The following is a 13,364-nucleotide window of genomic DNA, read 5'->3' on the forward strand; positions in this document are numbered from 1 at the left end:
CGGGCCGCTGTACACTATAGGTTAAACCATGTTTAATTAGAAGCTCAAATTGTTTACACTTAACAATTTATTATTATTATTATTATTATACAGTAAAAACTGTCTTTAGCGGAATCGAACGAGACTCGCAAAAATTTCCGTTAAAGATAGGTTTCCGGTTAACGAAGATATACCTATTTAAAAAAAAAATGTGGTATATAATGGGCATACTGAGATAAAATAAGATGTTATACGTACCTTAGTCAATTTACAGTTTAATTTCTAGTACGAATTAATACACGCAAACTTATAATGAACGGAAGAAGTACTGTACACACGTTTACTTACTGTACATGTACTGTGACTTTTTCCAATAGTCAAACAGGGTTTTCTGTACACACACTGCTTGTCTGCTCAACTTTACACAAAGACTTTAGCCTCAGAAACCACATTAAGCATATCAGTGTCATTTCGACGTAAGGCAGATGTTGCAGTTCCTTTTAAACTTTTGACAGAACCTTGATACGTCTTATAGTCTACACTCTTCTTCCAACTCAATGCTTTATTTCTCTTCTTCCTTCACCTCCTGTTCTCCGTTCAGACTTTTCGCATAATCCTCAACTGTATATCCGTCGTGTTTGCTTCGGTTTTGCACATCAGTGTCTGTTTTACTAAAAAATATACCTAACCTCTCATAGGATGTCTAAAAACTTTCTACATGCTGCACTCCGAAACTTGAAATTTTTCATTAAGAGGCTTATTTTGATTTCCGTTGTCCGTGTAATATAGTATATGTTTAGTGAAGGGAATTTAACACGACTGTCGTCAGTAAATTCATAGGACAGTGAAATATTTCCGTTTAATAAAGGGTCCGTTGAAGACAGGTTTTACTGTAGTTTGCCCATCAACCATCTTGAACACCGTACTATATTTATGCAGTTATTCAAAGACTTCGTTATACAGGATGCAATGTATGGCTTTTCAGAGAGCGGGGTGGGTAGCGTAGTGGGAGCCCTGAGGATCTATTCATGGTTCAGTCGTTCATTTTCTCACTCTTTGTATATGATTGAATTCGTATTTCAGGGTTTCTACTGGTCAGGGAAAATCAAGGGAGATCTTATAAAATACATACCGGTATATTTTTTTAACATAAATTGTACACCAATTTCAGCTTAGCCAACCATTAATGATCACAGTATGGAACGTTGCTCGGATTTTTATGGGTAGTAAGTGGAATGTACTCATGTACAAAATTATTGTCGCATGTCTACAAATATGTTGTTGTAGGAATATAATTTGATAACGAATTTGCCCGGTATTTCTTACAATGTTAATGTGTATAATCAGCAAAGACATGTATGTGGTAAATTTCATGTCAAAAGAGCAGTAAATAAGAACAATAAAACGAAAATAAAACTTTCTTTTCCATTAAGCAACATTTTGTTTTACTCATCCTAATTTTCGTATTTATAATTCTTTTCATATGAAATTTACCACAAATATACATATCCCGATTACACACATAGTACCAGTATTAAAAGTACTCTGCAAAATCATTATCAAATTATATTCTTACAAGAAGACAGTTATAGATATGCGACAAATCATTTTGGACATGAGTGTACGTATGAGCAATTGATTATTATTTGTCTGTATAGAATAAATGTTCTCATATATAAATATTCACCGTTATTTATTTCTTATTTATATGTCAACGTCATCTGACACCTGTCGTGAAAGTCAGGGAATTTCCTGCCAAAGGGCAGGGAGAAGTCAGGGAAATAGATTTCTTCAGACCAGTAGAACTCTCTTTATAGAGTAATTGGTGTGAGATAGAATCGTTTATTTTCTCCGTATATTATAGACTAGGGCGCAAAATTTCCGGTCGCCAGGTCGCCATTGGCGACTAGAAATTTAGAGCTGGCAACTAGTGTTCAGTAGTAGTGGTTTCAGCCTAAACTGATACGGCTGCGCAGTTTCAGTGAAAAAGTGGATCTTTTCTTAGTAGAGTGGGCAGAATATGTACTTGTTTCCTTCATTGACGCTGAATCAGACACTGAAAAAAATTTACAGTGAAAACTTCATTACGAGATTGCCTCATTTGCTTCCAGTTCTCACATTTTGTGCAGTTTTACCAATGAGTATTGCTTCATGTGAGAGCGGCGTCAGCAGTCTCAGCAGAGCCATGACTGCCTCTAGGAATTCACTGAAGACTGACACACTGGTTGATTTGCTGGCAGTTTCCATCAATGGTTCTTCACTTAATGATTTTGATCCGAAAACTGTAATCGAAAAAGTTCGATTGTGACATTTTCAATGAAATATTGTCCTCATCCCCCCAATAGAATCTCGTAGCCGCAACCTGCACTCGAAAACCTGCCTGTGGACACCCCTGATGCGTAGAGACCACTTTCCCGTAGTCGGTTGCGGATTGTTTTGAGTTGATATCCTATGCCCTGTTTCCGTGAAAATCTCACGTTCTAGGTCAGTTGAAGTTTGTCGTCGATAACATTGTGTGTGGACGTTCTTGTCCTGGCTTCTGTCAAATAGTTCTTACTTTTTCTTCACAAATAACACCAGGAAGTATATACAAGGCTTGTGGTATCTGCCTTTTTGTCTGCCCGTTGGCCGCGGTAACTCAGTGGTAGAGATGTTCACCTGTGGTGCATGGGGTTCTTGGTTCGATCCCAGCTCGCGCCAAGTGACCTTTGTGGTGGACAAACACCGTGTGCATGGTTTTTTCGGGGTTGTCCCGTTTCATCTCACTTTCTTCATTTCATTCATTTCTAATCATCGCCGTCTCCTTTAGCCTAGCCGGCATCACCGTGGGACGTAAAACTTAAAGATTTCATTTCATTTTTTGCCTGCCTGCTTCCATTTTCCCAAGGGCTTTTCAAGTCACAGGCTTCTCCAAATCATGCACTAGCAATATTGTTCCTATTCAACACATTACTACAATAACTCAGATCCATCTCGTGAGCATCACCAAAACACTACTGGAGTTGCTTTGCGGTGCTATAATTTTCGAGTTTTTACCTACCAGACGTATCCATGATAATATTTCAGCGTGAATCACATACAGTCTGTAAAGCACTGGTCATCAATCAGAAATGCGTAATTTTTGCAAAATTTCTAGATTTACTTTTGCAATTTCTTTGGCTTGTTCTCCTAAACGTTTGACCTGTGTACTTTTGTTTTCTTGATGTTTACCTGTTATTTTTATTTCAGGTTGTAGCAGGATTCAAATATAGACTCATTCTAGATGTATACAGTAAGTGCCAAGGCGATTGTGATGGAGTGGTAAGAGAAATTTTATTTATTTATAGGTTAAAAATAGATATTGCACATTGATTTTTTCTTTTGCATTAGAAATGTGCTGAAAAGTCTTTAAAGAGAAAAAAATTGGTTAACATTTCAATAATACGAGGGATGATCAAAAAGTAAGATTACAAAGCCTGCAGTAAAACGGGTGTGTATTCTTTCATACAACCAATACAGCCAACAGATAGTACATACATTAGGTCATTTTTCGACATAGTCTATGTATCAGTTGAAGCACTTGTCGCGTCGTGGGATGTGTTTGAAGATTCCTTTCTAGTAAACCAGGTTCGATTCCTGATGAAGCCACTCGGTCGAAAAAGTGTACAACGCTTTTTCAGGCCAGCCACCCTGAATGAGGTTTTCCTGGATTTTCTTCATTCACACCAGTCAAATGCCGGGGTGGTGCTTAACCTATAGGTCCCAGGCCGCTTCCTTCCTTCCCTTTCCCCGAATAGTGTGCTCGCCGAGGGACGTCATCCCTCAAAACGTGACGGGGTAAATGGCCTTAAATGCCAAAAGCCCAGAAATTTAAAATCCTGTCCTTGCGTGTTCAGTCACGCCGTCATGAAGTGTTTTACCTCTTCGCTTAAAGCGAAGCGATGGCCTCCTATGTGGTCCTTCAAGTGCGAGAACAGGTGAAAATCGCTTGGAGTGAGGTCCAGGCTGTATGGAGGGTGGTCGATGATGCCCCAGCGAAACTGCTTCTGCAATGTGGATGTCTTCTGGGCTGTATGCAGGCGCTCGTTGTTATACCAGCCGCAAATTTTCGACACCATTCTGCGACATGCTGATGAGAGATTACAATCTCTCCGTAAACATCTACTAGCTGCTGGTGAATTTCAGCCGCGGTTACGTGTTCCGCCCACAGAAATTGGATAACTGAGCTGAATCCTTCGTGAGACAATTTTTCAAACGAGTCGCTATTTGTGTTTACATACAACTAGTGACAGGTGGCTGAAACTCTGCATAGTTGTCAACTCCATGTATTAAAATTACCGGACACTCCTCATTTCTCTATAACAAACTCTAGAAATATCGGCCTTGTGACTTTAGTTTCTGACCCTCCCTCGCATATTAACGGTTGGATCTTTTTCAATTTAAATCGGAAAGCTCTTTACTGGTAGAAGTATTGATGTGTACTGAAAATTTATTCTAGTCGTTGTGAAGCATATGTACATTTTAGTTAATACTTAAGTATTTGCTTTATCGTACGTTACAATAACTTAAAGAAGTAGCATTTATTTGATGGCAACAGATGCAACTTGTAGTTGAGAAATTCTACAATATTAACTAACTTTATTGAACGCGGAGGTTCAGTGCCTCGTTCACAAAAGGTGTCCATTGACTTCTGTCCTTAGCCAACTGGATTCAGTTTCTACTTCGTATTCCTATTTCTGCTAGATCCATCTTAATATTGTCCTCCCATCTTTGCCTAGGTCTTCCTAATGGACGTTTTCTGATTAGATTTCCAGTCTAAACTTTCAAAGCGTTCCTATTTTCTTCCATCCTGGCTACATGACCTCTCCACCGAAGCCTCCTAGACTTGATGACCCTAATAATGTTTGGTAAACTGTATAAACTATGCAGTACTTCGTTATGAGTTTTCGTCATTCCCCATTCACGTCCATCTTGGGTCCGATTATTTATCTTAGGATCATGTCAATTACTTTCAGTCTGCGTTCTTCCCCCAGAGTAAGTGACTATGATTCGTAGCCGTACAGAACAACAGGCATCGTTGGTATATATTTTAAGCTTCAAATTCGCGATGACAAGGGATTTTGAACTGAGTAATAACGCGAATTTCCACGCGAATAACCAAAATCCATATTACATATAGTGTAATGCGCTATACTACAGGTCTGTAATAGCAGCGCATTACACACTTTGTCGAAAGTATTATTTGATGTGTTAATGCATCATCATAATATATCCGTTTTTAATTGTGTCCGCCACATGTTTCAATGTTGCCGATCTGCGTAGTTCCTTGTTATGGAAATTTCCTACAATAACTACTGCGGTCGAAATTTAAAACCCAAAATAAATAAATAATTATTATTACTTTTATTCCAAAATTTTATAGTATAATCTCATTGTTTATCCAGTGTTTTGCTCTCGTGGTTTAATTTTTGGATCCCTGATTTAGTTGGCCTAGACCAGACGTGTCCAATTCAGGGATCGCATGCTGCTCTCGGTTCACCTGGAGAAAATAACAAAAATTTGTATGTCCTCAGATAGCTGCTTAAGTATGAAAAATTGACTTTTTCAGTTTCTTTCTTTCTTTCTTTCGTCCTGTATTATTGTACAATGGTGATTGTTTAACCCACTTGGAACATATAGTTTGACATACCTGCCTTAGACGATGGCATCGTGAGTTCGTAATGCTGAAATATTGAAGTAAGAATATACAAGGTGTTTCAAAACAATACCGACGTTTGGGAGGTGATTCCTGACACCAAAATAAGACGAAAAGTATAGACCAACCTGGTGCACAGATGCTTCCTTTCGGAGTTATAGGCTGCCGAAAACATGAAAAAATGAACTTTAAAGGTTCATAGCTACAAAACAATGGGACCTACTGTAGTCGGCTCAAGATTTAACTTAGGAACTAATATGTGCTCTATCCAAAAATACGTGTTTCAGAATCCTAAGGTACTCACGCATCAATTTTTGTATTGGCAGTTTGGTTACGGACATATAATCTGAAGTGCTCACTACCTCTTTAAAAATTGTTGCGGAAGTACTGCAAGATTCTGAAGCTTGTATTTTATGGAGCTATGGACCTTTAAAGTTCATTTTTTTCATGTTTTCGGCAGCCTATAACTCCGAAATGACGAATTTCTGCTCCCAGGTTGGTCTATACTTTTCGTCTTATTTTGGGGTCAGGAATCACCTCCCAAACGTTGTCGGTGGTATTTTGAAACACCCTGTATACTACGCATGGAAAGATAAAAAACACTTTCCATTCCATTACACATGAGTGTAATAAGTGCATACAAAACAATATGAAAACTTACACTGTTTCAACAAACTTAAAAAGTTCGATACTGAATTCTCTATGAATGTGTGTGTGTGTGTCTGTTATTTGTGAATTTTTCAATTTTGAGCCCTCCATTCGACACAGCTTCAAAAACTATCTGAAAGAGGTGATGGAATTTATCGCGTCACTCTTACCGTTCCTGAGATATTGCCCCCCCCCCCAAAAAAAAAAGTTCGGATTTCGGGGATTTAAGGAGCCATATCTCGGAAACCGTAAGTCCTAGAGAGATTATATTTTGCAAATTTTTCAATTTTGAGCATGTGTCTTCATAAAACAACATATCATAGAACGTTTTCACAGAACCCTTAAACAAAACGTGGAAAAAATTTAGTACTCAAGAAAATTATAAATGAATGGATATATTACAAGAATTGTTTAATGAGTATATTAATAAAGTACATAGAACAATTGGTATAAAGCCTGTAGAAGTTAATAAGAAAAATTAATTCTTTTAAAGTTCGTTCTGGCAATATTCTTGGAACATTTTCAATTGGTGTTTTTTTCGTATTTTTTTTTTAAATACAGAAACACTACATATTATTAAAATATGCTTTTTCTTCTTTTTTAAAAAAAATAGAAACACGAGACATGTGAAGTTGAGATCTGGGATAAAGTCGATGGAAGTCGGGAGATTATTAGCTGTAACTGCAATGAGAAATCCAAAAGACATCATAAGGTAAAAGCATTAATTACTTTTTATGCATACAAAGTACTCGAAGGATGTTTAATTTCTGAATAAATGAAATGAGTATATATATGCATGAATTATGTGAATTCAAGAATAGTTTCAAAACTTTGTTTGCTTTCCAATAATGAAATAGCTTCCAATTCCTATGTACTCTCAAACACTATTAAGGATACCATGTATGTTACGTTTATCATTTAATGTTTTAAATTTTATTTAGCTGTAGACTCTATGCATGAATATATATATTGAACATAATCGCATGTTGTTAACTTCCTCCAGATTTTGTTACATGAATTATGTCAGAGAAATTTTTCCATTAAACATTTAATTCGGAGTTTCTCCTGATTTTCATTCCAAGAATAGAACAGTAGTTATTGTATAGTGTTGTGAGTAATGCTGTATTTTAAAGGTAACCAAGAAAGTTCTGTCGCTTTTTCACCCACCACCTTCCAACATCGATATGTCATCTAAGACGTACCTCAAAGATCAAAAAGTCCCCATCAGCATTGACCACCTTCCGCCAATGTTCTGGAAGGTCATGGATTCCTTCGCGGCAGAACTTGGTGGGCCGTGAAGCGAAGAATGCATCAACTGGCGTCCTCTAAGGTGATTGTCCAAGGAATGGAACAGGTGATAATCGGATGATGCCATGTCCGGGAAGTATGGCGGATCAATAGTGTTTCCCATCCAAGGCGTAGAATGGTGCCCGGGTCATTCTAGTCACGTGAGGCTTAGTGTTGTCCTGTAATAGGATAATCCCTTTGCGATTCAGAAGTGCTGGATCCAGAGTTTTTCTTGAACACGGCTCAACTGTTGACAGTACACAGTTGCATTGATGCTCTGACCAGCTGGTAGCAGTTCCTCATGCACGATGCTGCGAGCAGTCCACCAAATACACAGGAGGACCTTCTTGTGCAATACTGGTTTCGGCTGTTTTGGAACCGGTTCATGGGATGCTAATCAACGATAACGGCGCCGTGGAGCTTCGCACAGGATCCACTTCTTATCACATGTCAACACCCTGTCCAGAAATGGCTTCTTATGAGACGAGACAGCAAAGAAACAAAGATGTTTGCTAGTGTTCCTTCTGGCCGGAGTCAAATCTTGTGGGATCCATCGACTCAACTTGTACTGCTTCCCAAGTTCATGTAGGTGCTGCTAAATGGTTTCTCCACTCACACTGAATTGTAGTCCCAGTTCCTCACATGTCTGGCCACTGCTCGGCTCAATTGCTACCTGAAAAATCTTCATTTTGTACATGTGTTGGTCTTCCAGCACGTGGTGCATTTTCGGGTGTTTCGTCACCGTCCTTAAATTTGTTAAGCCACCGCTGTGTTGTCCGCGTAGTCACGACAGCCTTACCAAAGGCCTGGTATATCTTCCGCCCCGCTGCAGTGGCTTTTGGCCCCACTTTGAACTCGTACAGCATACACGCCATTATGACTCTCTGTGTAGGTCTCATGGTCATTTTGTCCTTTCGCAAGTTCACGGTGTAACTGAACTGCCACAACCAGATAATATATGTTGGATATACCCACACCAACAACTGACGTTCGCCTTATCTCCATTCGCATTCAACTCACGATGTGAGGGCCAATGGTACACAGACCTCAAAAATAATAATAATAATGAAAGAAAAATATTTCTAGGGATGTGTTAATTTTGAGGAAAAGCTTGTGATGATTAAGTCACAGCGTCTATAGAAAGCTTCATACTGATTTCTACTTACGAGCTGATTCTGATCATAATAGCTAGAAATTGTAGGTGCTGCATCTTTATTATTATTATTGCGGCAAGACACTATTCCCGTATTATGCCGAAAGTCTTAGATGGATCGCGGCCCCTGATACACCTTCTGACCACAAAAGCCGGATCACTGTTCGATGTTCTTCTCTGGTACAAACTTCTAATGGAGCGGCCATGATCTATCTGCAACAAAAAGAAGACAAATGGAGGAATTAGGAACAAACTTTCATAGCATGACCACATCAGCATGACAATAAAATAAACAAGGATAGAGATCAGTATGGACAATGAAAGAAGAGTTATATCAAAATTGAGGATAGTTTTTGACTTACCCTCGTATGTGCTGCACACGTACAGTTCTACAGATGTCCGTGTCTTCGCACATATGCAAGTATGGTGCATATGTAAAAACGAGAAATAACACACGTGCATCAAATGTGTAGCACTGTTTTGTGGAAGAGAAAGGTGTCAATATTAACAATTAAATTACAAACGTTTATCCAAATTATAAGCTTACAACATACAGTACAAGAATACATACAGGTATTCCACGGCATTACGTATATCTTTTATGAATAATGAGATTGAATAATGCCACTGATTCTCCAAATTTGTTCCACGGACTCCTAAGGCTCCGCGGACCACCAATTGAGAAAAACTATGATTAGAGGATTCGTACTGAAGATGACAATAAGCAGTCGCTGAAACGTATACGGGTATGTTTATTAAAACAAGTGCTTAGTTGAGGTCAGTGTTATGACATTGCTAGCAGAATACCCATTCTTCTCACGGAGAGAAAACGTTTTATTTTGGTCATAAAGGGATGAATTTGGATTTAAACGGCATCGGAAGTGTCACTATTCGTCTCAGCGACCCCAAAAATTATGGATTCGACACTAATATCGGTCATTTTCGATCGTTTTTATATGTCTCTCACCTCCCCCTCCCCTAAGTGGCACCGTCAAATTGAAGTGATGAAGAGCATCCTAGGCCCGAATCTCATCTATGTTCAAATTTGATCGAGATCGGTGAGGTGGTTCAAGGGTTATTAAGTTACAAACACGGTCACTTTCATTTATATATATATATATATATTCAGTTCGCCCACCAACCAACATGCACTTAGACAAATCTTAATGTTCAAATCTAAAAATGGGTACAAATCTACAACTACGGCAATGTTGGTCGATCTGTTATTTTTAACATTCGTACTTCTGTAAATAAAAATATTTAAAACCTTCTGAAATCGTAAGACCTTGCCCTCTTGCGCCATCTAGTGGTAGCCTGGGGGTGCAGATTGCGTGGTGGGTTTTTAGGGTGCAGATTGCACCCATGGGAATATTTGAGAGGGACAATTTTTCATTGAAAAATCGTACAATCAAACAACTGGAGAATTAAAAATTTGGAGGAGAAAGGCAGATTTGGCAAGGCCAGAATGGTAAATTTAAGGGATTGTTCCCAAGCTCTTGGGGAGAAGCACCCCAGGTGGTAGCCGTGTAATGACAACACAAGGACATTAACATTTTTTACACAATTTGTTAAAAGTTTCCTGACATTTTAATTAACTAAATGCTACGAGAAGCAGTATATTTCTGAATCAAATTTGTGTTTAGAATTGTACTCACAGCCACACTAACATTATCACCTACTCAAGTACGTTGCTCACCTTGGGCATTAACTTTTCCTCACTTTAGTCAAGTATTTCCAACCATATAATCATATTGTAATGCACCACGTGCTTGTGTTTATAAAGAATCACACGCATCAAACGCATGTGTTTACGTTGTAGTGCTACAAGAAGCAGACCACGGACCACCAGCACCACGTACAAGTCACATGACGACATAGCAGCAGCCCCACCACCGTTCGGAGCGCAGTCACAATCTTCGATTGGACTCCCCTCCTCTACCTTGCCTGGAGCTCTAGGAGAAACCGAACCTGAAAGCCTCTAGTCTGCTGCGGGACTCTAGGTTTCCCTTCCACTTGGCTTAGCTTGCTCGGAGCTCTGTCGGGTGCTTAGCCTGCTTCGGGGCTTTGTGATTCTTAACCTCCTCAGTGCTTGCTTCGGAGCTTTGGGGTTTCCTACACCACTCTACCTAGCTTGCCTGTAAGTCTCTAGAGATCCTGCCTCAAGGATGCAAGGTCTTGGGCTACCTTTTTCTACCTCACATTAGAGAAAAGTTGTATTGTAATATTTCTGTAAATACTGTTGTTATATTAGAGGAATAAACTGGTAGTGGGAGTCGATTCCGGACTCTGATTTATTCAACCTAGTTCTAGCTACCCCTTCAAAAGGAAAAAAGTTTTACAATATAAATATTTTTAAGGAGTATTGAAAACATTCAAACATTTTAAAAATATACTAGCTATAAAACTCGTACTCTCGCATAACGAGATGCAGATAGAAATCTGTAACTTGTAGATTGAACTGTTCGCATTGTTTTCATGTGTGATTTTTTTCTTCATTATTTTCAGAGGTCCACATCAAGTTGGGACAGTAGCATGCAATCCTTCAAGAAATTCATGAACAAATACAACAAAACGTACACCAGTTCATTGGAAATGAAGCATCGCTTTAAGATATTCCGAGCGAACATGAAAAAAGTTCATTACTTGCAGAAGACAGAACAAGGAACTGCCGTCTATGGGGCTACTCAATTTGCGGATTTAACAGGTATGTGTTAGATGCACAGAGCACATTTTGAGATCTAAGAAGATCTATTTGATCACCTCTTTGCTACAATCAGCAACAGGATACCTGAAAAAAGAAAGAAAGAAAAGTTCGACAAAAGACATGGAAGTTCACGGATTACGCACTTCAGTTTTTGAGGTTAATTCGAATCTTTCGAGAATTTTTCCAGTGAAGTTAACTGTAAAGGCTCGACTGCCGCAACAGATGGCAGCACATACTCCTCATGTTTCCAATTTATTTCGGAGGGAGTGCCAATATTCGCCACAATAACTCACTCAGTTTCAAGATATGAATAATTGAACTTCGTCCAAAGGCAAATTGAATAAATAACGAGGGAATAAATCGTGCATTTTGTCATCATTTTGTTTTGTTCATTGTACATAGCTTTGTTAGGAGTAGAAAATATAGGCGTTTACATGGGGAGGCGAGCGGGGCAACGGCCCAGACGTCGAAGTAAAGGGGGCGAAAAATTCGGGAGAAAAAAGGGAAAAAGATAGGAAAAATTGCTTGGAATATATGTATGGGGGCGCCGTCGTATACTCTCGCCCTGGGCGCTGATTTTCCACGGCACTGCCCTGGGCGTTTATAAGAATAGGTTGTAAGCGTTAAGAAAATAATAAAGCACTAGCCAAAAAGAAGAAAAAGAAGAAAAGAGATGTTTACGTTGCTAGGGACAGTTTTCGGTTGATTTGCAAAATGTAGTAAAGTTGGAGTTGATTGAAGAACAGATCTATTGACTTTTGAGTTTGATAGAATTGAGAAATGTTGTTAATTGTAAAGTATGATGGTAAGAGAGAATTTTGAGTGTACCAGTTGAGAAACAATAAAAGAGTAACAGAAGTTTACGAGTATATTGGATCAGTGTTGTTAGTAACCTAGGGGTTAGAATTTTGAAAGATCAACTTAAAGGAGTTTTGAAAGTGAACTGAATTTAACCTAACAGATTAGGGGAATAGAACTTAACCTAAGAGACTTGGTGAAACTAAACATAGGAAGTTTTATACTAACAAGCTCTTAATTTTATTCATTAGAGGAATGCTTTCAAGAATAAATTTCTCAACAATTCATTCAATTTGAAATGAAATCTTTTAGTTTAACGTCCCATTATTATGTCCTTTAGGCTAAGGGAGACAGATGATTAAGAGAACTGAATGATAATGGGAAAATTGGTGGAATGAGAAACGTAGTACAGTGCAATAAATGCTTCTTGTTATTGAAAATTCTCAACTACACAACGACTACGAATAATCTCTAAAGCAGTGGTTCCCAGCCAGTGTGTCACGGAGCTCCATAGAGTGTTTCGCGAAATTCTAGAATTTAAAAAGCATGAAGGATTTTATAATTAGTTGTAATCAGTTTTGAGACACTGTGTCGTGATCTCGTTGGCGTTCAGTCGATTGTCTAAAAAGTTAGGTACTACTGCCCTAAAGTATCAATCTCTGAGTTGAATACACACTGAGTTTTACGTCCCACGGTTATGCCGGTTAGGCTAAAGGAGACGGTGATTATAAGAGATGAATGAAATGGTGGAAGAAAGTGGAAGGAAACGGGAGAACCCCGAGAAAACCCACGCACACGGTGTCTGTCCACCACAGTTCACTTGGCGGGAGCAGGGTTTGAACCCAAGACCCCAAGCACCAGAGGTGAACGCTCTACCACTGAGCCACCGCGGCCCATTTACTATAATGAATCTGCAGTATAATGTATGTTCTAAATCTATATTGTGATTCTTTTATTTATATGTATTTTTTTATCATTTCAGTTGAAAAATATTTTCATTTTGTTTAAATGTAGTACAGGAAACGATCTTTTTAGATTTTACGTTTAAAGAAAGAGAAAAACTGGCTATATATAATGGAACTCGTCCTTTTACACACATTTTCTCCTCCACCATTTCTAAC

General features: G+C 38.6%; 1 protein-coding gene across 2 annotated transcripts in view; it reads left to right on the top strand.

The window, feature by feature from the left end:
• Positions 1-13,364, top strand: part of LOC145663849 (uncharacterized) — a 54,843-nt gene that overhangs the window by 20,168 nt on the left and 21,311 nt on the right. For both annotated transcript variants that reach the window (XM_081729971.1, XM_081729970.1), the window contains exons 7-9: positions 3,208-3,279; positions 6,915-7,013; positions 11,247-11,445. In XM_081729971.1, coding sequence (XP_081586097.1) covers positions 3,208-3,279; positions 6,915-7,013; positions 11,247-11,445 — 370 coding nt within the window. The remainder of the gene's footprint in view (positions 1-3,207; positions 3,280-6,914; positions 7,014-11,246; positions 11,446-13,364) is intronic.

The sequence above is a fragment of the Thermobia domestica genome, chromosome 11 (assembly GCF_964235325.1).
Source record: "Thermobia domestica chromosome 11, izTheDome1.hap1.1, whole genome shotgun sequence".
Lineage (NCBI taxonomy): Eukaryota > Metazoa > Arthropoda > Insecta > Zygentoma > Lepismatidae > Thermobia > Thermobia domestica.